Source organism: Aquarana catesbeiana, linkage group LG03, assembly GCF_042186555.1.
Source record: "Aquarana catesbeiana isolate 2022-GZ linkage group LG03, ASM4218655v1, whole genome shotgun sequence".
Classification (NCBI taxonomy): Eukaryota; Metazoa; Chordata; class Amphibia; order Anura; family Ranidae; genus Aquarana; species Aquarana catesbeiana.
This window is the reverse complement of record NC_133326.1, coordinates 107,285,082-107,311,472: the sequence shown is the minus strand read 5'-3', so window position 1 is coordinate 107,311,472 and position 26,391 is coordinate 107,285,082. Positions and strand designations below refer to the sequence as shown.

The 26,391-nt window shown below is 40.4% G+C and overlaps 1 protein-coding gene across 3 annotated transcripts in view; it reads right to left on the bottom strand.

Annotated features, from left to right (window-relative positions):
• LOC141131533 (Golgi membrane protein 1-like) overlaps window positions 1–26,391 on the bottom strand; it is a 56,782-nt gene that overhangs the window by 11,419 nt on the left and 18,972 nt on the right. For 2 of the 3 annotated variants that reach the window (XM_073618906.1, XM_073618907.1), the window contains exons 3-5: window positions 19,282–19,461; window positions 17,257–17,311; window positions 636–738 (exon numbers count right to left, since the gene is read on the bottom strand). In XM_073618906.1, the coding sequence (XP_073475007.1) occupies window positions 636–738; window positions 17,257–17,311; window positions 19,282–19,461 (338 nt within the window). The remainder of the gene's footprint in view (window positions 1–635; window positions 739–17,256; window positions 17,312–19,281; window positions 19,462–26,391) is intronic. The other variant, XM_073618908.1, reaches the window with a different exon arrangement.

Here is a 26,391-nt window from a genome sequence, read left to right as displayed (position 1 = left end):
ACATTACAAGTAGAAAAAAATTATAATAATAAAAATGCCATAAATCTATGTGCTATTTTGTAGACACTATAACTTTTGCGCAAACCAATCAATATACGCTTTTTGCAATTTTTTTTACCAAAAATATGTAGAAGAATACTGAGGAAAAAAATTGTTTTTGTTTTTTTTTAATTTGGGATATTTATTATAGCAAAAAGAAAAAAATATTGTGTTTTTTTCTAAATTGATGCTGTCCTTTTGTTTATAGCGCAAAAAATAAAAACTGCAGAGATGATCAAATACCACCAAAAGAAAGCTCTGTTTGTGGGAAAAAAAGGATGTCAATTTTGTTTGGGTACAGCGTCGCACGACCGCGCAATTGTCAGCGACGCAGTGCTGTATCGCAAAAAATGGCCTGGTAATTGAGCAGCCAAATCTTCCGGGGCTGAAGTGGTTAAATAAAGATGGTGGGTGGGAAGGAATTAAAGGACAGTTTAAGTTCAGTTGTCCTGTAAGGGAAAAAAATTGAACTTTCAAAGATAACTGATGACTATAATTTTAAACTGTGAAAATCATTTGTATCAAATGCAGTTCTATTGTTCGATTGTAACTTCACCATCTCCAGGAGCTATTTTAGGAGGTCAGTTTAAACTTACGACTGGGTGGCAAATTTTTCCAGAAGTCTTGACTGATTTTTTTCAACTTGTTCCATTACTGAGTGAAGATTGTCAAAACGTAATTTCAGGCTTTCATATTTATCTGTAGTAATAAAAAGGAGAACATGATTTTTATTTTAGAAACCAAAGAATGAAATGCAATTTACAGAGCTTATAACACAAGGATAAGGATCTATATTTTAGCCTTGTGACTGAGTTTCAAATCTCATTTGTGTTTCAGCTTCCTGAATTAAGCCTATAGTATTACATTTCTACTGAGAACTTTTCTACTGTTTATTGGCCTTAAAATCTTCTACACACTAAAGCAGCCTTTTTCAACCAGGGTGCCTTGAAGTTTCTTCAGGGGTGCCTTGGCAAAATGCCTAAAAATTGCCCAAAAATTGTATACACGCCGGCGTGTGGCTGAAGCCTTCCTTTTAGTTGCACTTAAGCCTCAGGTTTTCTGACGGGAATTGTGTGATGACAGGCTGTTGGCGGAAAATCTGACCGTTTGTACGCTCCATTGGACAATTGTTGTCGGATTTTGCGTGGACAAATGTTGGATAGCAGGCTTTAAAATTTTCCGCGGACAAATGTCTGTTGTCGGATTTTCCAAGCATGTGTACACAAGTGCGTCGGACAAAAGTCCAAAGTACAAACACGCATGCTCGGAAGCAAGGACGAGCCAGAAACGCTCGGTTCATGACGTGGCAAATTATGAAATCTCCAAATGCAGCACACAATTCTCTTCTTCTTTAATGGGATAATAATGAAGCTGCTTTGCTGGTGATACTGATGGAGTTATTGCAAACAAATTTTTAAAGGCTTTTATTTCTAGTGATATTAAGAATAATATTATTATGCTTTTTTTTTTTTTGGTACACCATTATCTCATAGTTTTTAAGATCAAAGATACAACTACGTTGGTGTCCCTTGTCCATTTTACATTGTATTTTTTTTATTGTGCATTAAAAAAAGAAAATAAATAAAATTAGACATGCTATCTGCCAATAGAACTCAACCAAAAAGTGCATTCTATGCATCCAAAAAAATATAGAAAATATAACAAATCAAATCATTATTATTCAACCAAAAAATAAAATAAAAGCCTCACGCATGTGTCCTCCTTCTTAATATAGGGGGTCAACAATGCCAGGAGTTGGTGAAAGCAGGGGTCCATCATCCTGAGATAATTCCGAACGCATCTGGATTATTCTCCGGGAGCTCCCGCAGCAAAGGCATATGACATATTTGGTCACGATTAATAAAGCAACCAATTTTTGGTCCAAGAACTCCTCCTGTTCCTGAATTGGACTTGGGTCAAAGCAATAACTCCAAGGCCAATAATAAATAACATATTATCCCCTCTGATTCCGCAACATGTCTGGTTGACAAACGGCCATTCAGAAATGAACTGAAAAGCACGTAATGAAAAGCGCAAACTGAAAAGCGCTAAATGAAAAGGGCGAAATGAAAAGTGTGAATCAACACTCACCAAACTTCTACTAACACGAAATTAGCAGAAGGAGCCCAAAGGGTGGCGCTAAAGAACTGAAAAACCACGTAGTACATCACTGCATTCGTGTTTGTTAGCCGACAATTCCTTGCCGTTTGTATGCAAGACAAAATCCAGGCACATGCCTTCAGACAAAAGTTAGAGGTTTTGTCTGCGGAAAATCCGATCGTGTGTACAAGGCTTTAGACTGGGAAAACACAGCACAATGCTTTAGTCACAGGTTTTTATTGTGCACCATTACATCTTCTAGCTGCTGCCGTCCTAACAATCAATGACATGATCAGCTGATAAGGAGGATGTCCGTCGTCTGCATATCCTTATTTGACCCTCTTTTCCTTCTCTCCATCAGCCATGGGGTAGCAGAATGATGGAGAAACATTGGAACACTAGTCACTACCCATTTACAAAAGTGTGTTTGCTTTGGAAGAATAAATCACCTCTAATGCTGGGTGTCCTACTTGGACTTGTGGATGTTACTGCATTATGTAACACTATTAAAATAGTTATTACATTTTAGAATGGGGTGCCTCAAGACTGTCCATAATTTTCAAGGGGTGCCTTGAGATTGTCCATAATTTTTAAAAGGAGGCTTGACTGAAAAAAGGTTAAACACTGGACTAAAGGTCACACACAGTGGATAATTTGACCACATAAATTTGTTCCCAATGTCTGTTGCATTGTTTGTACTGAGCGGCACTCATAAGTATAATTTGCAACATAAAAGTTTCATTTTACACATCTGTTCACTATGTTGACTGCTCACAAAACAAATGTGATATAATATAAATGTTGAGACTGCAAACAGTATAAAACAGTTTACAACAGTTTTATTGTGAGCACATCAGACCAATTTTTGGAAAACATAGATACACTAAGAATTGATTCGCAAGGGTGACAGGATCTAGGTTAGAGCTATTTTACATGCATTCAGGAGGTGGTACTGCAATCTCCTGCACTTCTGTTTATCAATCACCAGGGGGATTCTCTTTTTGTATCCCAACGGGGATACATTGAACTAACTCTCTACAACTTCCATAGCGTGTTTGGCACGCAGTTGTAGCATGATCTGATTGAATTATTTGCCCCAATGTAAATAGACTAGACATGTGTAGCACGAAAAAATTTGTTTCGTTTCGATTCGTTATTTACATAAATTCATTTAGTTAAATAAGTTTCATTCGTTAATTAGTTTTCGGGATTCATTTCGTTTATTTGTTTTCAAATTGATTCGAAAAGTTTTCAAATCAATTTCGAATAGTTTTCAAATTCAAATAGTTTTCCAATTTCCAAAAAGATCAAAATAGAATAGAAAAAAAAATATTTTTTCTATTCTATTCCTTTATTTTATTCTCTTTGGAAATTGGAAAACTATTCGAATTTCATAAGGTTTTTGAATTTGAAAACTATTTGAAAATCATTTGAAAACTATTCGAAAACTATTTGAATTTCGTTCGAATTAGAATTTTGTTACTTCAGATTCATTTAAATTCGGTACTATTTTAATTCGGAAATTCGGATACATCCAAATTTCCAAATAACGAAAATTCGTCCGAATTTTCATTTGGAACGAAACGAACTGCACATGTCTAACACCGACCCAAGCAGTCACCGTGTCACATTGCACGTGGGTGGTAAGTTAGCATTAAAAATCTGTACATTTCCAATGTTAGAGCCATCCACCTGAGCAGCATTGGAATGGTTTTAAAGGGATATTGGTGATTTTATTCACTTTTTACTCACTATTCACATGTTTTTTTCTTTATTTTCCTAAAAACAAGTACCTCAGTGAGCACTATGTCAGTTTTTGTATCATTTTGAGCAGTAATCCATACTTTATTATCTGAGCTGAGAGGATTGCTGGATTTACTGAGTGAGAGTTCTGGGGAGGATTGCTTGAGCCTTGGGAGAGTCCAGCTGGGCTTATGGAGTCCTATTGATTTGATTAAAGGTGCTATAAGACCTTTGTATTGAGGGTCAATCTATAGGGGAATGTGTGCCCAAAAGGGGCTTAGTGGAGGTGTCTGCTATTATACAATCTGATCTCACTGAATTGAACTGTCTCTATGGACTTGATCACGATTGGTGGATTGTATCACAGTTTTAGTCACTGATGAATATATGAAGGACTGGTATGCGGTGATGTTGGGTTCAATTTACACATATATCTATAGTTAGCACAATTATGATTTATGTTCATTTTGTATTTTATGTTAATAGTTTTTTGGTCAGAGCAGTGTAATTTTATTACTCAATTCAGCATACTTCATTATAAGTCATAAGACCATTGCAGCATCAGGACTCATCAGCAGATGCAAAGCAATGAAAGGGTAAAGTCGAATTTATGAAGGGGGGGTTGATTTGTTCTAGAGGTTGTATTTTCATAGGGGTGTGGGGGGATTGTTTTTGGAGGAGGAGTTAATTATGCTTAATCCTGAACCCTGCACTCTCTACATTACTTACTTGTGACCCCTGCACTCTGTGCTTTACTTACTCCTGACCCCTTTACTCGATGCATTACTTACTCCTGACCCCTGCACTCTGTGTGTTATGCACTCATAAACTCTGCTCTTTATGAGTTACACATTGCTGACCTCTGCACACTTTTGCACTCTTTTCTTGATCCAGAGCAGGCCCAGGTTTTATTTAACAATACTTCTTGAAGCCTCTTCCACTGTGCAATTTCTCCACACCAGCTATTCACAGTGGCTCACTATGCGCTGCTTCATTTCTCTTCTCATAATGTCCAAGGATGCTCCAGGTCTTTGGCAACCATATGAATCCTCCACCATCTTGCACTGGTGGGTAGCCATGTTAGTGATGAAACTAGTAAGAATCACAGGCACCTCCCCCAACATGGTGCTGCTGAAGACAGCTGTGCATGCTTGGCAATCATCTCCTAGGCTGGCTTTCCTTCACACTGCACAGCCAGATTTTTGGTGATTTTTTTTTGGGTGTGGTTACAAATGGGAGTATAGTTTGTGGTTAAAAGTGGGAGTGTCCCAAGATTATATTTTGAAAATCTAGTAACCTTAGTGTAGTTGTCTGAGTGCTGTTACAGCGTTCTACCCATGTATTGTTTATAGGGTTCGCCGAACCCTACAAACAGTGGTCCCACAGTGTAAATGTTCATTTGGCTGTTCCTCTGATAACAGTGCAAAGCATCTTGAAAAGAACGTGTCCTTTTGAGGAACCATATGCTGCCCTTGGAAAAAAGTAACTGTTTTTGCACATTGTGGTGCTGCTTGCTATGGGATTCATCATTCTATATAAGCAGTATGCGGAGTATGGTCTGAGCACTGACAGGCTGACCCCTCACCCCTTCAACCTCGCAGCAATGCTGGCAGCACTCATACGTCTATTTCCCAAAGGCAACCTCTGGATATGATGCTGATTCAATCTATTTATGGGCTAAAAAGCACAACTAAAGCAGCTGTGTAAATATAGAGATGGGTCGGTCAGACGTAGTAATTTAATAGACATAATTTGCGCTCAAGCATAAATATAGTTACTAGAATAGAAACAAGCGGCCATCATGAAAACAACCTTTGCTGCTTAGCTGATTTACTTCTCACAATGGAACTATAGCTATGATGTATTTGACTTGTACGACCATTATAGACTGCTAATGGCATTTTTAATGTTTTTAATAATTTGATACATGAGCACTTTGCTATCCTCTGTAATTACTGACAATGTCCATATGCCACAAAAGTGACAATGCAGGCAAGATGAACTAAAATGAATAGTTGGCGGCTTTGGATTAATGGGAAATATATGGCTGACTGTACAATTGACTAAATACATGTCATATGGTATTATTATATGATTATATGTTTAAACCTGGTTTTCTTAGTCTTTTTACCTCAAAGGGAACATTTAAATTATTTTAAGGTCTCAACCCTTACAAAAAAAACAATTATTTGGGATCAACTTAGAAAAATATCCCTTATCTTGGGTCACCATGAAGAATGGAACCCTTACAATAGTGGTCAGAATGCCACCCTCACAAACAGCTAAAAAGATCATTGGTGTTATGCCACTAGCTCTGCCAAGTGGCATTGGACCTGGAACTATGAAGGCACCATCAAGTGGGGGTCAATCAGCCTTGGCTCAATGAACCCCTAGCAACCACTGGAGGAATCCTACAGTTCCCTGGAACTCTAGTTGAGAATGGCTTGTTTAGACCAACAGAGTGGCTAAAGGCCTGCTGTACTTTTGGAGGTTTTCAAAAACTGGTTCTGCTATAGGCACTGATCTTTAGAAGGCTCATCATGAACAGAAATACTGTATGTGACAACACTCATAGGGGTTGGTTTAATAAAACTGGAGAGTACAAAATCTGGTGAAACTGCATAGAAACCAATCAGCTTCCAGTTTTTGTTTTTTAGCTTAATTGAACAATCTGAAATTAGAAGCTGATTGACTACCATGCACAGCTGCACCAGATTTTGCACTTTCCAGTTTTAAATCAACCCCAAAGTCGATTATGCATAATCCAGGGTCAGTTTAAGAAAAAGATTAAAAAATAAGAACGTTTAAATGCCTTGTGATGGCTCAAGCTTAAAGTGGTTGTAAACCCACAAAAAAAAAAAAAACCTGCAAGACAAAGGCATAATGAGCTAGTATGCACAGCATACTAGCTCATTATGAAATACTCATCTTAGATGGAAGCCCCCGTAGCTGTCCCCGTACACTGCTCCAGCCGGCAACATCACTCCCGGAGTTATTTCTAGGTACCATGGGCTCCGGCGCTGTGATACGCCGGAGCCGTGATGACGTCACTCCTGCGCATGCATGCGGGAGCCGCCGGTAACAGCAAACTAGCTGAAGCAATGGCACGAACGTGCCATTGCTTCAGTGCACGTGTGCCAATGACATCAGCACATGCGGATATCCGGGGTAGCTACAGGTAAGCCTTGTTATAGGCTTACCTGTAGTAAAAAGTGGTCTGTAAGGGTTTACAATCATTTTAAATGTGTTTGAGAAAATGAGAAATGCGTAGAAAATATATTACAGGTGGAAATGGTATGAAGGGTAACTACACATTAAATGGCCCTTTCACTATAGGATCGAAAGTGGAAAAAGTACATCCAAAATAAGAAGAAGCTATATAGTCACCTTTCCAGTGGCCTGTGTGTTTAAATGCCACAGCCTTGCTGCTCCTTGGCAGGTATTTCTCACTTTCAGGTGCAAGATTATTCGCTCCCCTGCCACACACTTTGGTTCATCCCACCACCTCATATGTGACTATAGGAAATGCTAGCCATCAGGTAGAACCACTGTATGCAGTGGAGAGAACTTGTATTTACACACCCGAAAATGTTAATTGGACTCAAACGATTTAGCTGGCTCTGGGTTAAATATGAACATGAGCAGATTAACTCACTCATCTGTTTTTGGTGTCTTCCTCTACAATGTCCTTATATTTTGTAATATGCGTATTATTTTCTTACCTAATTCAATAAAATTATGGTCCTATCTCACAAAATCACCACTTGTTGAACAAGCTGGAAGAATTTAACTTTGATTTTCCACACTGTAAATATTTTTTCTAATTTTTTTATCAACATCTTTTTTTAACCTACAGATGTTGATATAAGCCTGCTTTTTGTTCCAGAGGAGGTCAAGAAAATACTGACCCCACCAGTTTCTTGTCTGCTCCTTCTACAGCCCACAGCTCACAGTCATAACATTCATGTGAATAGACTGTAGTAATAGGGTCCCAGGGGTAAAGAGCTTCAGGAGCCACACTGTCATGTCACAGTAGTGGTGATAGATAGATAGATAGATAGATAGATAGATAGATAGATAGATAGATAGATAGATAGACTGACTTAAAACGATATTAACCACTTGCCGATCGCTGCACGCTGAGATACGTCGGCACAATGGCAGCGGTGAGCAAATGGGCATACCTATACATCACCTTTAAGAGGCAGGGATAGCAGGCGCAGGCGCACCCGCCGCATACAGTGTGACCGTGCCGGCGGCAAGTCTGCTGGTTATCGTGTCATGGAGCCACAGCCGGCGATAGCTAGGCAACAGGGACGCTGCCAGGGCTGGGGCCACTGATGTCATGGAAACGTATGACGTCAGGAGGCCCCCCCACCTAGGCAGATTACATACATTCAAAAAACTAAGGGGAGTGAAGGAGGAGTTTAAGTACACAGAGAAAAGTGAAGCTATCAGATCAGAAGTGCATACAAGAAAAGGAGACACGGAAGGAAAACAGGTAAACAAGAAAAGGCAGACCAAGGAGTAATGGAGGACACAGGAAAGTATAAATAGATAAAGATGAATGGCGGCAAAAAGGAGATAAGGGAGGGGGAAGGAGGGAAGAAGAACGTATAGAAAAAAAGGGGGATATATAAATAGAAAAGACGAGAAAGAGAGAAAAAAGAAACAAGAAAAAGAGAGACAAAGGAGAGGAAATTAAACATTTACTTACTGGGCACTTAAACCCCCTTCCTGCCCAGACCAATTTTCATCTTTCAGCGCTGTCACTCTTTGAATGACAATTGCGCGGTCATGCTACAGTTTGCCCAAATGAAATTTTTATACATTTTTTCACACAGATAGAGCTTTCTTTTGGTGGTATTTAATTGCTGCTGGGTTTTTTATTTTTTGCTAAATAAAACAAAAAGAGACCGAAATTTTGAAAAAAACAAAACAAAACTCATAGTTTGGTATAAAATTTTGAAAACAGGTAATTTTTCTCCTTCACCGATGTGCGCTGATGAGGCTGCGCTGATGGGCACTGATAGGTGGCACTGACGGGCACTGATGGGCAGCACTGATGGGCACTGATAAGGCAGCACTAATGGGCACTGATAGGTAGCACTGGTAAGCACTGATGAGGCGGCACTGATGGGTGGCACTGATGGTTGGCACTGATGGGTGGCACTGAAGGGCCCTGATAGGTGGCACTGAAGGACACTGATAGGTGGCACTGATAGGTGGCACTGATGGGCACTGGTAGGTGACATTGGTAGGCAGCATTGATCTGTGGCACTGATTATTAGACAATGATGGCCATTGATTGGCAGCACTGGTGGGCACTGATGGGTGGCACTGTGGGCACTGGTAGGTGGTACTGTGGGCACTGGGGGGGTAGCACTGTGGGTACTGGTAGGTGGCACTGGTAGGTGGCACAGTGGGCACTGATAAGTGAAATTGGTGGGCACAGCCGCGGCTTTCTGAGTGAGGGACTGATGTCCCTCTGACAGAAGCCGGTGATCGTTTTTTTCCCCATCACGCTGACAGCGTGAGGAAAAAAATAATGATTACCGAGCTTCTGTTTACATCACATGATCAGACGTCATTGGCTGACAGCTGATCACGTGGTAAGGGGCCAGGATCGACCCCTTACTCAGATCTGTGATCGGCCGAGTCTCGTAGGAGGACGTCCAGGGACACCCTCCCGGCAATTAAGGCCCGCACCGCAGCCATCTTTAGGTTAAGAGAAAAATACAAGTGAAAAATAAAAAAAGGATAAAGACTACTCTGCTGTTAGGATGACATTGTTGGAAGGGTGGTAGAGCCAGTAGAGGACACACCGGCTGAATCCTGCCTCTGCCCTGCCAAAGGTGGGACTGTACCACCTTTGCAGAGAGTAAAAGGGGCCACTGTGATTACAGAGAGAAAGGAGGGGGGCATGACTGCAAGGGGCACTGTAATGGGAGGCTCTGATTGGTAGGGGCACTGTGATGAAAAGGGAACTGCACTGTAAAGGGGGACTGTAATCATTACAGTTTCCTTTACAGTGCAGTCCCCTTTATATCACAGTGCCCCATTACATTACAATGCGGAGGACCAACTCCATGATTATCCCATCACCAACCGCCCTCACGAACGGGCGGTTGCTGGAAAATTGTCTAATTTGCCTCTGCCTATTTTTGACCCAGTCCGGGCCCGATTACTGGAACCATGTCCTGTGGTCTGAGGAGACCAAGATAAACCTATTTGGTTCAGATGGTGTCAAGCATGTGTGGTGAAAACCAGGTGAGGAGTACAAAGACAAGTGTGTCTTACCTACAGTCAAGCATAGTGGTGGGAGTATCATGGTCTGGGGCTGCATGAGCGCTGCTGGCACTGGGGAGCTACAGTTCATTGAGGTAACCATGAATACCAACATGTACTGTGACATACTGAAGCAGAGCAACATGATAACGACCCCAAACACACTTTCAAGACGACCACTGCCTTGTTAAAGAAGCTAAGGGTAAAGGTGATGGACTGGCCAAGCATGTCTCCAGACCTAAACTCTATTGAGCATCTGTGGGGCATCCTGAAACGGAAGGTGGAGGAGTGCAAGGTCTCTAACATCCACCAGCTCTGTGATGTCGTTATGGAGGAGTGGAAGAGGACTCCAGTGGCAACCTGTGAAGCTCTGGTGAACTCCATGCCCAAGAGGGTTAAAGTAGTCCTGGAAAATAATGGTGGCCACACAAAATATTGACACTATGGGCCCAATTTGGACATTTTCACTTAGGGGTGTACTCACTTTTGTTGCCAGCGGTTTAGACATTAATGGCTGTGTGTTGAGTTATTTTGAGGGGACAGCAGATTTACACTGAAGGAGCTCTTTCACATGTGCGCACCGTTCAGATCTGCCTGTCAGTTTTTTCAGCAGATCTGAACGGCCGCTCCATACATCTCTGTGGAGCGACGGATGTCAGCGGTGACATGTCCGCTGACATCCGATCAGCCCCGATCCGATAAATCCAGATGGATGGAAACCCTATTTTCCATCGGACTGGATGAAAACGGACAGCCGGTCTGTAATCATCCAATCCCCCCATAGAGGAGAACGGAGATCTGACAGGTCCATCCCTGCACGGTGTGCAGAGACGGACTTGTCATCCGCTGGCTCAGCGGGGATCAATGGAGCGATACCTGCTGAGCAAGCGGATGGCTAAATACGGATCCGCACATGTGAAAGGGGCCTCATACAAGCTGTACACTCACTACTTTACATTGTAGCAAAGTGTCATTTCTTCAGTGTTGTCACATGAAAAGATATAATAAAATATTTATAAAAATGTGAGGGGTGTACTCACTTTTGTGAGATACTGTATATTGGTATACCAATTTAGAACAGTTTATTGATATTATTTATTTATGTTTACTCTATATTCCTAAGGCTGTTTTTTTGTTTGTTTTTTTTATATCTGACCAGCAGCAGAGGACTAGAAGCTCATCCTGCTTATGTTTTCCTACAGACAGGCTGGGAAAGATTTTGGGTCATGTGACAACTGTACATGGAAAACGATACTTAGATGTTTTGAGAAATGAAAGCTTACATAGATATTAGACAATAATCAGTTTTTACTTTGTGTACCCTTCGGTTTTAAAGGGTAACTCCACTTTTGTGGGGAAAAGAAATAGCAACGACACAAGTCATATTGTAATTGAATGTTATAAAAAAATTACATTTCCTTTTCAATCTGCAGCCGCTGTAATTTTCTGAAAATGCAGTGCAATATGGCTACTTGGAGGTGTTCTGTACACAGAATATGTACAGAACGCCCCCCAGAAATATCATTTCCTGCTTGTGTAATTGGCTCACTGATTTTCCCAGAAGTCTACACTAAGATACAAGTCAGATTTCAGGCATCCCCTGCAACAAAATTTTTTATTTTTGGCGATATACTCCCAATAGGAACACGTCTAAGGGGATGCAGGCCTAGCAGATTTCCTCATTAGAGCTTTGCAGGTGCACAGCTGATTGATAATTATGAAACCACTCTCATTAGACTCACTTTCCCACATGGGCACAGACAAGCACACAGGAATTTCTTCAGAATAACAAAAGCTAGGAATCTGCAACAAAGTTTGTTATAATCCTTGCAATGTACATAGATCACCCAGAGGGGAATGTTTTTTTCTCAACAAAAGTGGAGTTATGCTTTAAACTTTACAGTATATAACCACTTCTGGACCAGCTCATGACAATATACATCGACACTTTAAAGAGGGTTATCGTTGTTATGGCAGCAGCTAGCTGCCATAAACCCGGTATCTTCTTCTTCAGTGAGTGGTCCGGTTTCAGATAAAAGTAGTCTTAGCGGCAGGTTGGCTGCAAGATCACTTTTATTGGTGGCGGGAGAGGGCCCCCCACTGCCGCTCTCCGGTGCCTTCCGCCGCTTACCGGAGCTGCTGGCAGCGGCAGAGGCGATCGGATCCTTCTCGCTGTTAGGTATGGAGATGAGTGAGGGGAAAGATGGCCCCCACCCGTCTCCATATCATTGCAGGGAGGAAGCGATGTCAAAACGTCACTTCCGCCCATAGCTCTTAAAGGGATATTTTTTTTTTCAAACGACAACTTTTTTTTATTTTTATTTTTTATTGCATTTTAGTGTAAATATGAGATCTGAGGACTTTTTGACCCCAGATCTCATATTTAGGAGGTCCTGTCATCAGTGTTAATTTCGTCGACTAAAATGACTAAAACATTTTAGTCGACTAAATGAATACTATTTTAGTCAACTAAAATACGACTAAAACAATTGAGATGACTAAAGTACGACTAAAACTAAAATGGCATTTTAGTCAAAAGACTAAGACTAAAACTAAATTGAAATTTGACTTCAAAATTAACACTGGCCTTTAGTACATGGTCATACCTCAATACCTTAAATAATAACATATGAGAATTTTCACTCCAGCAGTATATAATGAGTTTGGAATTTTTTTGAGAAATGTTAACTAATGCATTACAATTTAATTACACCCATTCGATTTTAGACGACTAAAATGAGTTTTAGTCGACTAAAATGTACTGGAGATTTTAGTTGACTAAAAGGTAGGACATTTTAGTCGACTAAAATGTACTGGAGATATAGTCGACTAAATACGACTAAAACTAAAAAAATTGCAGAAGACTAAAATGGAACTAAAACTAAAATGCCATTTTAGTCCTAAGACTGAAACTAAATCGAAATTTGCTGCCAAAATTAACACTGCCTCTCATGCTTTTTTTCTATTACATTACATCTATTTTTTTTTTTAAAGAACAGTGCAAAAGTAAAAAATAAAAAGTAAAATAAAATGAGGAAAAAAAAATACATTTTTAACGCGCCTCGTCCCGCCGAGCTCGCGTGCAGAATCGAATGCATACGTAAGTAGCGCCTACATATGAAAACGGTGTTCAAACCACACATGTGAGGTATCACTACGATCAGTAGGGCGAGAGCAATAATTCTAGCCCTAGACCTCCTCTGTAACTCAATACATGCAACCTGTAGAATTTTTTAAACGTCGCCTATGGAGATTTTTAAGGGTAAAAGTTTGTCGTCATTTCACGAGCGGGCGCAATTTTGAAGTGTGACATCTTAGGTATCAATTTACTCGGCGTAACATTTTCTTTCACAATATAAAAAAAATTGGGCTAACTTTACTGTTGTCTTTTTTTAATGCAAAAAAGTGTATTTTTTCCCAAAAAAGTGCGATTGTAAGACCGCTGCGCAATACGGTGTGACAGAAAATATTGCAATGACCGCCATTTTATTCTCTAGGGTGTTAGAAAAACAAAATATAATGTTTGGGGGGTTCTAAGTAATTTTCTAGCAAAAAAAAAAAATGATTTTAACTTGTAATCACCAAATCTCAGAAAGAGGCTCGGTCCTTATGTGGATAAACATGACTGAAGCAAAAATAAAATAAAATGTAAGACAGGTTACTCAGTAATATCTGATGTCAAGGCCCACTGCCCCATGTGTGTAAAATGGTCACGTCCTCCCCAATACATTCAACAGAATTCAGCGCATCAAGATTGTAAGAAATTCTTCATATCACATCTTTATTAAGGGTTCATAAATATAAAATCATTGTGGCTATTATTTTATTTCCTTATATCTTTAATACAGATGATTGATTGTTTAGTCATTTTGTACTCTCCCAATGCACGCAATTATTTTGGATATAAATATGCAAATTACTCATATAGCAGGAATGTAGTTATTCTGGCTTCCAATCTATTTATGGTACTTGGATGGATAAGAATGCTAATATGTATGTTGCGCATTCAGAGCAAAACAATAGATCTGTTGTATTCCTCTCATTCTCAGCAGCTTGTACTTACCTTTCCTTTTAATACCATATACTCTGTTTAGCACTGGCAGCCAAAGGAAATGTCCAGTAATCTCAGGTATGGAGAACTCCATATAACTGCATTATCAGTCAATCAGAACTGTCACCTGAGTCTAAGGCTGGGTTCACCCTTCTGCAATCACAGACATTGCATGTCATTCGCATTGCATTGCTGTGCAGATCACATGTGATGTCTGTGCGATGCAAATTCAGCCTGAATTGCTGAAATCGCATCGCATTCGCACCGAAATGGTGCAGGACCCTTTTTTTGGACCGCACTGGAATTGGATTGCATGGGTGTTCACACCTATGCGATCCGATTCCTGCACCATTTTACAGTTTGCACTGCGATCTGCGAACTGATCTGGGGGTGTCACTAACTTTACATTGACACCCACAGCTGATGTCAGTGTGAACCGCCGGCAATTCAGGTGCGATGCAATTGCCTTGGCCAATTGTTAGGAGGTCAATTGATTTCACCCCAATTCTGGAATTGCTACACTTCTCTCTTCTGTCACTAGATGGCCGGGTATCTGGTGACATTAGATAAGACAAGGGCATTGCAAGGACAGATTAGGAATGAATGGGGTGTCTCAGCCAATGTGCAAGGATTTTCTTTGGTCCCTTGGCCTGCTGGATGAACCTATTTATTTGGGTGGAGTCAGGTGATCAGAGTTCTGTGCCACCTGGACAGCTGTCTGGGTGGACTTGTGTCGTATTGCCCCGGGCTACTAGTTCAGAAACCTAAAGCCTATACCGGGGACATCTGGCTGCTTGGCTATCTGAGAGCCTATCCAGAAGAAGTGCAGGGTTGGGACTGCGGGCTTGTAGTCCAACCAGAAGTAACGGTTCCGCCAGCTGGGGAACCAGTCGTGGTCAGAGGTGGACCACCAAGGGACCACAAAGGGACCATCATGTTACCAGAGACCACAGTGAGTGAGCTGATGCCAGTACCAGAGCAGACCTCTCGCCAGCCGGGGATGGTGAAGAAGTGGGAAAGCCTCAGCAAGTTCCAAGTCAGGGACCCAGTGGGACATCAGAGGTGACGCTTGTGGAGTGTCAGGGACCTAACGTGTCAGCAGGAGTGAAGCTTGAGGAGTATTTGTGGGTGGACCCAGCAGGGAAGCGGGGGTGACGCTTGAGGAAGATACTGAGTGCTACAGTGAAAGAGCTTAGGGGATCCAGTGGCTAGTAGATCTGAAATCTAGTGAGAGAGACTGAGAGCTCATTGAGTGAAGACCCACAGTGAGTGTGGGGTAAAGAGAACTGTTCGTGCTGCAGATAGTTGAAAACCTTTACCGTTAGTAACAGCTACAAGATTGTTGTCATAGGATGCAGTGGTCCTACCTATACAGAAGTGGTGTCCGGCTGGAGGCCTTGACCTGTATAGCTGTCTACCTATAGAAGTCTCGGAGTCTGACAATTAACATTGCATCTACCTCCTAAGGGTGTCCTGGCCCTAATCCTCTCCCCCACAGTTCTTTTTAAGAAACAGAGAACAGGGTTCCCCCTTATGGGATTTTAAAGGCCCTAGTGGTGATATAACACCTACAAGCAAAAATGTGCATTATATATTAAAATAGAAATTTATTATACTGTAAAGGATTTTAGAAAAATACATGACATGTTACAATACAATACATGTTTTACCATCAACATGTAAGTCTGTCCTTGGACTTGGTTTCCATAAATAGACAAATGCTATTATGTTTATGCCTTGATACGCTGTATTTGTTTAAACTTTATCTATTTGCATTTATAGTATGAATGCCTGCATCTTTTGATACATCCCTGAAGAAGGAAGTAATTTCTGAAACGCGTTGGGTGTGAAGCCTGCATTCTATATTGCGCTGTCTCCCGGGACCCTTACAACAACTAGTCATTATGTCATGTTGTCATGTTATTGTATTAGCCACGCTTTTCGCAGCAAGTATTTGTATGTTATGTATTTTTTTAAATCCTTTATAGTATAATAAATTTATATTTTTATATATAATACACATTTTTGCTTGTAGGTGTTATATCACCACTAGGGCCTTTAAAATCCCATAAGGGGGAACCCTGTTCTCTGTTTCATGTACACAGCAATATTGGCCCATCTTTAGTCCTCTCTATCTCAGCTCTCTCTGTACAGTTCTGTTTAAGAGACAATAAATCTCTTTGCATTCAAAAAAGTGTCTGGCGCCCACCATTTCATCTTGCATTACACCCACCGTGCCTTGTAACCCACTCTACACTGAAGGATGTCAGCTGTCCTCAACTCTGGAGGTCACTATTGGGCTTCAGGGGCCCCGGGACTTTGCTATATATTTATAATTAAAAAAAATACAGTACACAGGTGAATATCATATTCATACTCAATGCAGATTTCAGTTACTTCTTATTCATGTATTTATTTATTTTCCTAAGGATTTTTAAGTAATAGGTTATGTTGCTATGGGTTTCTGTGTGTAGCTTAGAAAAGAATCCCCAAAGCAAAATAAAAGGTAGGTATTTATGACCTTTGGAAACGTTTTTTTTCAGTATAATACACTGGGGTAGATTTACTAAAACTGCAGAGTGCAAAATCTGGTGCAGCTCTGCAGAGAAACCAATCAGCTTCCAGCTTTTGTGGTCAAATCTTAATTGAACAAGCTGAAGTTTGAAGTTGATTGGCTACCATGCACAGCTGTACCAGATTTTGCACTCTCCAGTTTTAGGAAATCAACCCCACTAACTTATTTATTAACAATTTATTTATAAACAGCAAATTCAGAAACTAAAAGCAATAGTTAGAGTTAATTTTTAACTGATTTGGCTTAAGCAAATTGACACTTAATTTGGTTTCTTTCGACTGTTGACATTGCCACATTAAAATATGTACCTTTTTAATTAAATAAACCTCTTAAGTACACGTGAAATAAAAAAAAATGTATATTATAATATATATATATATATATATATATATATATATATATATATATATATATATATATATATATATATATATATTTTTTTTTTTTTTTTTAATCTTACCTTTTAGTTCTGCTATTTTCTCCTCTTTTAAGGATATAGTCTCTAGAAGGTCCTTCTACATGAAAAATAAATGTACATGTATTAAACTAAATATTCCTTTATATCATGATTTTTACTATTAAAAATACAAACTGATACCTGCTTTTAATTCATAAGGCTATAACAATGAATTGAACATGCATAATAAAAAATAAAATGTTACAAATATTTTAGAGTGCACAGTTTTCTTACAACCAGCAGGTGTCAATGTTTTAATTGTTATATGGATAGTTGCTAGTGCCCTGCATATCAAGTAATATTTTGTTTTGACAATTTCATTTATATTTAAAGTGTAAAGTGTGTATGTAAGTTCTAAAAATAAAATTCTCCAATTTCCTCCCTTTTGGTCTGTTAAATATATTATTGAAAGGCTTTTATTATATCTGTTCGATAAGTGCAAACAAAAAACATAGCTGTTAATCCTGCTAGAAATTTTGCTCTCTGCCTCAGAACTGCAATCAGTTAACACTGTACCCTGCTATCTCTGTGGACTGCAAAACATCTCCCTTTATTATAGAGAAGAGAGGGAGGTGTTATGTGGTTGTAGCATTGTAGTAGGAACACATTCCCTGTCCTAGGGTGACCACACTCCTCAGTATGATTGTCATTAGGGTTACACTGATACCAGATTTTTATTGGTGAAGACGAGTACCGATACTTTCACTCAAGTACTCGCTGATACCAAATACCGATACTTTGCGATTTGCTTCAATACAAAAAAATTTGGCGCAAATCGCACTGCAAAGAGTCGCATGCAATTTGAACAGGAATGCAGTGCAATTCTTTTCCAAATCGCATGCGATTTTCCTCACTGCTCGTGTGTGTATAAAAAGGGAAAAGCCCCATTTAGTGGGCAGTTTAAAAAATGTTAGAACTCACAATACATCTGGCCACATGTAATCTACATACTGTAGGTGTCCCAGGCCACCAATGGTAGCAGATCAGGGCTGCTGGAGGTGCTCACATGACTGGAGGAAAACTTCCGGAATCCAGTGGATATAGGGCAGAAGTGATGTCAGTTTGGGGGGTGGACCACCTCTCCTCCAGCCATGTGAACACCTACAGTGGCCTGTGCATGCAGGCTCTATGTACTGTGAGTTCTAACATTTTTGGAACTGCCCACTAGATGGTGCTTTAATCCCTTTCTATACACAGACACACACACAGGAGCGGTGGGAGAAATTGCATGCAATTCGGTCAGGAATCGCACCACCTTCCTGTTCAAATAGCATGCGATTTTTTGCAGTGCGATTTGCTCCCATACATTTTGTATTGAACAGTAATACAAAAATATATATAAACAACTTTGCTTGAATTCAGTGCCTTTGGTCTTACAGCACAAAAAAAGATCTCCTCCCACACACCGCTAATAGGATATAGAAAGCGAAGAATGAAAACTGACTAATCAAAAGAAACGATGCCAGCAAATTGTAAATTTATCATAACTCATTTTTAACACGTATTGCTCATTCAAGCCATAATATGTGAGTGTTATTGTGTTTGTGTTGACGTGCATTGCGCTAAGACATTCCATTAGGATTTGGTGACCTTCAGTGCACCAAAAATGGCATTTGCTATATTTGTGCCAATACAGGGTACTGCAATAAACTCGGCGATCACGTCTATATATTTATTTTTATTGCATATGTGCACTAGAGTACAAATAAGAATAAAATGACAAAGCACCACAATATATATATATACAGTACACACTATATGTGGGGCTGTTATTGCTGACCCACAAGCGCCAAAACGTTCTGGTCAACTGACTGACAACAAGTATGCTGTTCAGAAGTTACAGAACAGCCCATATCTGCATACCCGAAGATGTCATTGACTGGAACTATTAAAGCAAAACAATCACCATGAAAACCAGACAGCTAGCATTTTCACGAGCAATAGCCATGGAATCCTTTATGTCCCATTATTACAGATTTATTTAAAGCTGATCTCAATCACATAGCTAACAAGACCCCAAATATTTACCTTTACCCTTTCAAAATTTGTATCTTGCTGCTGCGATTGAAATTCATGCATATCTTCTAACCTCTTCCTTTCTTGGATGGCACCTTCTAGTTTCAACTCTAATTGGGCTGCCTTATGTTGAATAATTGATTTCTCTGATATAGAATGTTGTGTTTGTCTTTCCACAATGGCCAAGTCTGTCTGAAAAAGAGAAAATAAAGTAATGATAAAAGAAAAAAAAAGTGTTCCAAAACACAGAAACACTGTGTAGTACTTTTACTGAGATAATAAAACTGTTAAAATGCACTCACAAGTCCTGGCTGCCATGGACGGCTTATACTTGCATTTCACAGTACCTAGACCCAATACCTGGAATCACCAACACTGGGTGAATTACCTAAACCAACTGGCTGGGATCTAATGCTTGCTATTACTATATAAAAAAATTCATATCTGATGATCCCCCCTTATTTTTGTACTTCCATCCCAGTTGCCTTTTTTTTTTTTTCTTTCTTCCTGCCCTGCCTCTACATGCCATGTTTTATGGTTTTGTAGCTAAAACATTTTTCACTTAATATTGGGACCCATGTCCCCTGAATTTTCTCCTGTTCCCCTCTTCATTCCACATACACTAGGGAATGAGACCTATTATATGATTAAAAAACGCAAGCATTGTGCGGAACATGATACTTACCTTCTTCAAGCTCCAAGTCAGACAGCATTATCCCAATTCCAGTAACTTCATGGAGGATTTGCTATACCTTCTTAGAACTATGTGGTATACTGCAGACTGATGTTCTTTTTTTACATTGTACATTTATTTTTATTGACAGTACGATGTATTTTAGATGTACTGATGTAGCCTGTATTTACAGACAGAGAAAATCCTCGCACAATGCTTAAAGCACATATGTCAAACACAAGGCCCAAAGGGTCCTGTCATGTGGCCCTCGAACCATTGCACCCGGAATGATCTTCAGAGAGAGAGAGAATGATCTCCCTGCAAGGTGAGGCAGAGCTGCCTACACAGGGAGGAATTAGAGACGAGCCACGTAGGAGAGAGTAGGGCTGTGAAGAAGCGCTGGGGGTGGGGGGTTGAAGCTGGGGTTGCGCACTGTGCATAGCACATCCCTAAACTTTGTACTCTGTAAACAGTGCACCCCTGAACTCTGCACTCTGTACATAGTGTACTCCTGCACTCTTCACCCTGTACATAAGGCACCCCTGCACTCTGTAGCGTACTCCTAACCTCTGCAGGTATCTCACTCCTGACCCCTGCCCTCTGTATGTAGTGTACTCCTGAAGTCTGCACGCATCTCACTCTTGAAAAGTACCTTTAAGTGGTTGTAAAGGCTCAAGATTTTTTACACATGAAGGTAAAAATCCTTCTGTGTGCAGCAGCCCCCCCCCCCCCCCCCAGCCACTACTAATACTTACCTGAGCCCCATCGCAATTCAATGATGTGCACGGTAACCTCGAGGTCCCCTCCTCATTGGTTCCCGCTGCTGTCTCAGCCATTGGCTCCCGCTGCTGTCAATCACAGCTAGTGAGCCAATGAGGAAAGAGGGGGCAGGGCCAAGCCATGGCTCTGTGTGTCAATGGACACACAGAGCAGCAGTTCAGAAAGGATGACTGCTTGGGTGCCCCCATAGCAAGGTGTTTGCTCTGGGGGCACTTGGCAGGAGGGAGGGGTCGAGTGCTGGCGGGGGACCCGAGAAGAGGAGGATCATATGCTCCTTGTTGTGAAGGCCAGTTATAGGTTGGGGCAGTGGCCAGTTGTTTGTTACTCATGCAATATTGGTGAGGGGACACACTGGACACCTTTGCTGCCATTGTGCTATGTGCTGGGTGTCCAGTGCACCCCTGTGCTTTTAAGGGGGGCTGGGCTACCTCCAGGCCCACCTGCCCTCTATCTATCCATTAGAATGCATGTGCTTCCATTGTAGAGGATCTCATACATTTACAAGAGTTAGGACTGCGGAAACATTGGGGTTCCTTGGAGCGGCTCTGCAGCTGACGCATGTACTTGCAAATGTGTGCTAACTAAACCCCTATCTTTAATGCAAACTGTTAGACAGGATAATATGTTTAGTAGCAGATTGGCTGGCAAGTTGAGCTGGAAATTCTCTGGTTTTGTTTTGCAAAGAAATTTACACCTAGCAGTTCAATTTCCTGCTTTACCCCTCGAACAGTACCTTAAAATGGTTGTAAAAGCTCAAGGTTTTTTACACATGAAGGTAAAAAGCCTTCTGCGTACAGCAGCCCCCCCCCCCCCTCAGCCACTCCTAATACTTACCTAAGCCCCATCACGATCCAATGATGTGCATGGTAACCTCAGCTCCCACTCCTCATTGACTGAGACAGCAGCAGGAACAATTGTCTCCTGCTGCTGTCAATCACAGCCAGTGAGCCAATGAGGAAAGAGAGGGGGCAGGACCGAGCCACGGCTCTGTGTGTAAATGGCCACACAGAGCAGCAGCTCGGAAAGGGCTACTGCTTGGGTGCCCCCATAGCAAGCTATTTGCTCTGGGGGCACTTGGCAGGAGGGAAGGACCAGGAGTGCTGGCAGGGGACTGAGAAGAGAAGGGTCTGGGCTGCTCTGTGCAAACCACTACACAGAGCATGTTAGTAAAATATGTAAACATATGTAAAAACAAAACAAAAATAATATGCCTTTGATTTCACTTTAATGCAAAAATATGTGATATGGGTTTCCCCCCTCAACCCCCCTCCTTGTTTTTTCTTTTTTATGTGTTGATTGTATGTGTTTGTGTATATTCTTGCAGTATGTAGCTTAGACAATGTTAGTGGGAACTTATGCAAAGTTTTTATTCCTGTCCATATTAGAAAAATGAAGCATCACATTTTAGAGTTGCCAAATGTAAACTAGGCTGCTGTAGCATGATTGTCCATGCAAGAGTAATTATTGCAACTAAAAAAAATATAGATAAATGTAGATGGTAAATGAATTCCCTGAATCGGCTAGACGATCTCTCTGTTAATGTAAAAAGTTCAGACACTCTACAGCTATATAATGTGTACAAGACAGAGGTTATTATAACTGTAGCCTCACTTTAGCTTGGTGGATAATACATGTAAGGGTCAAGCCTCTAAACACATTTCTTTGAGTGCTGGTGATCTTTGTATAATTGCTTCACCTTTACTAGTGACCTTTATATGTCTGTACTGATGCCTGAGTCCCCCATGGACTTGCACTGAAATATCATGTTTTAACAAGGAGGATGTTCCTCTGTACATGTGAGCTAGGAAATAGGCCATAGGCAAGAAGATGTGCCAAAACACTCGTAGACTTTCTTTTGAAAATGTTTAAAATGTTAGTTTGATTTCTGTATAGTTAACGGGGACAAATTGATGTTCAGTTGCAATTGCATGGACAAGAACATTTGAAGGCTCGGGATGGAAAATGTTTGTTGTTTCTTATCTGAATGAACAAAATTCTAAAGCCTCGTACACATGATCGGATTGTTGGCCAACAAAACCGTGGAATTTTGTCTGAAGGGCGTTGGCCCAAACTTGTCTTGCATACACACGGCCACACAATTGTTGGACAACAATTACGAACATAGTGATGTACTATACGTACTACATGGTTTTTCAGCTCTTTAGCGCCACCCTTTTGGCTCCTTCTGCTAATTTCGTGTTAGTAGAAGTTTGGTGAGTGTTGATTTGCACTTTTCATTTTGCGCTTTTCATTTAGAGCTTTTCAGTTTCTGAATGGCTGTTTGTCAACCAGACATGTTGCGGAATCGGAGGAGATCACATGTTGTTTATTATTGGCCTTGGAGTTATTGCTTTGACATTATTTTTTTGGTTGAATAATGATTTGATTTGGTATATTTTCTATATTTTTGGATGCATAGAATGCACTTTTTGGTTAAGTTCTATTGGCAGATAGCATGTCTAATTTTATTTGTTTTCTTTTTTAATGCACAATAAAAAAATTGTGGCGAATAATACTTGGCTATGTGTTTTACTTCAAATGACAGTTTAGGAGTAGGCTTAGGTTACATTTAAAAAAATACAATGTAAAATTGACAAGGGACACCAACATAGTTGTATCTTTGATCTTAAAAACTATGGGATTTGTTGTGGGTGTTGTGGTATTTTGGAAGTGAAAACAATAAGTGTAGCGCTAGAAGTAATAACTACCTATATGCATCCAAGCCGTCTCAATCAGGTAGGCGGGATGGGTGCAATAGGAAACAGTGATAATATAGAGTAGTAAACCTCAAAAAATATGTAAATAAGCTAATACGAAAATGGGAGAAATGTCCACAAATAAAATGTCCAAATAGTGGGAGGACTAGCTCAAGTAGGGTCAGCACCTCCTGCTTCCCACATTGCCATTGTATGTACTTTTGTGATCACTTTTTATACGCTATTTCATCTTCAGTAAACCTACCTTGGTTGACCTACACCACGTGGAGCCCCTTTTTTTTTGTTTCCCAATGCCAGAGTTCTGATGACCACCTTTGGACCACCTTCATTGCTGGACCTGTTTGGTGGCTGTTCAATCTTTGGGAACCTTCGTTTTCAACTTACACCCAACACTGTTCAGATTTGAGTTTGAGGCCTACAGGAGACCATCCAGTTTGGCATCACCACTGGGGATCTAATATCCCAAAGCCTTATAGACACACTGCTGTACGGTAGGTACGTCCAACAGATCCAGTAACAGTACCCATTCTTCTACCTGAATGTTCATTCGTGCTCACCTTGCTCTTTGGTGCATCTCCCATTTTGGTTGAAGATTGAGGAGATAGTCCTCACACTATTTGGACATTTTATTTGTGGACATTTCTCCCATTTTCATATTAGCTTATTTACATATTTTGTGAGGTTCACTACCCTATATTATCACTGTTTCCTATTGCACCCATCCTGCCTACCTGATTGAGACGGTTTGGATGCATACAGGTAGTTATTACTTTTAGAGCTACACTTATTGTTTCACTTCCACTTTGACTTGGTTTGCCTGTGTGTTAGCAGCTTTTTGTTTATATTTTATTGGGTATAGCGCAGTATTTTCACCCTTTTCACACACACCTTATGTTGTGGTATTTTGCCCCCCCCCCCCCCCCCCAAAAAAAAAGCATAATGTTATTCTTTATATCACTTGAAAAAAAAAGCCTTTGAAAATTTGTTTGCAATAACTCCATTAGTATCACCAGCAAAGCAGCTTCATTATTATCCCATTAAAGAAGAAGAGAATCGTGCGCTGCATTTGGACTTTTCATAATTTGCCACATCACAAATGTTTATTCTCCCTTACCAACGCTAGTTTACAAGACCAACCGCTTCTGGCTCATCCTTGCTTCCGAATGCATGTTTGTACTTTGGATTTTTGTCCAATGGACTTGTGTACACACGCTTAGAAAATCCGACAACACACATTTGTCCGTGGAAAATTTTAAAACCTGCTAGCCAATATTTGTCCGCGGAAAATCTGACAATTGTCCGATGGAGCATAAACACGGTCGAATTTACCGCCAACAGCCTGACATCCAACATTCCCCGTCGGAAAGTCCGATCGTGTGTACGCGGCTTAAGAGTTAACATGGTCCTCTGTCAGGAAAAATTGTTGGTATTATAATTGTATACTATTGTAAGGGATCCAAAATCAAACATTGAAATTCTATACAAATTCATTGAAGTTGAATGAAAATTCTTTGGGGTTGGTTCACTAAAACTGGAGAGTGCAAACTCTGGTTCAGCTCTGCATAGAAACCAATTGGCTTCCAGGTTTTATTGTTAAAACATAATTGAATAAACTTAAATTAGAAGCCAATTGGCTACCATGCACAGCTGCACCAAATCTTGCACTCTCCAGTTTCAGTAAATCAACCCCTCTGTGTCTATGGGGTGTATTTTGTAAAGGCAAATAGCCTGTTCACTTTCGAAGGGAAGTTGTACTTTGGAAGGGAATTTTCCCCCAAAAAAAGCAAATGCTTGCATATGATTGGATATTGGAAGTCAGCAGAGCTTCACCTCATTCACCAAGCTCTAGGATATTTTCCTTGCAAAGTGCAACTTCCCTTGCAAAATGATCAGTTGATTTGCCTTTAGTAGACCAACCCCAATGATAGGCACATGAAATACTCTGTTGAACAAACTTTCATAAACAATCATTTGAAAATCTATAGTGTATGGCTAGCCTAAGGTTCTTTTTGACCAGAGCAGAGCATCAAATCTAAAGTAAGGAGCAGTAAGATGTTGTTAGCAACACAGCCAAGGTTAAAGCAGGTGTCCAGGAAATCAAAGGCCGTAACGAACGGGATCAGAGAGATCATGCTTAGAAATCTTACAAGGATCAGTCAGATGGTAGACAGGAAACAAAAGTCAGATACAGATACTGTAGTAGGAGAGCAATACAAGAACATGGGAGTAGCAACTTGGCAATGACAGGGTAAGCTGAACAGGACAGCAAAAAGAGCAGGATAACAGAGATCACATAGAAGCACACCCTCATGATAGCAATCTGACTCTGTGCTCTTTTTTGGAACAGACAGGATGTTGACAACCAAACCTGGAAGCTGATTGGTTTCTACGCAGAGCTATACCAGATTTTGCACTCCCAAGTTTTAGTAAACCAACCCCAGTGACCTGAATTTAAAACCCAGCAAACACCTAACACTCAACAAATGGGGGAGCAAGTTGCAGATGCCAATAGTAGTAAATGATGGAACCTAGCATGCCACAAACAAAGTCTATTTTGCTGCTCTCATCTTCTGTTTTTAATCAAAGAAAGGTCTTCATACCCCCAAATAATAAGGCACAAGTGGTACTAAATCTGTGAGCTTACTGGCTTTTCACCCCATTTCTCCTAAATATAGGTTTCCACTGAGCTTTGTCCCTCTGACAATCACACCTGTTAAAGCGGTATTAAATCCAAATGCAAAAATGAATTATATTGCAGCTTACCAATTCTTAGATGTGATAGCTGCACTTGTTCTCTTTTTTAGGCTCCCTTTCCCTAATTTTCATCAGGTTAGTAAGTCTGTTTTTTCAAAAGAACAAGCTCTCTTGCAGATATACCAGTTACAGGGGTGATACAAACTATTTACTGCTGTCAAGGTTGCTTACAATGATTAGTTTTATTTATTTGTATAA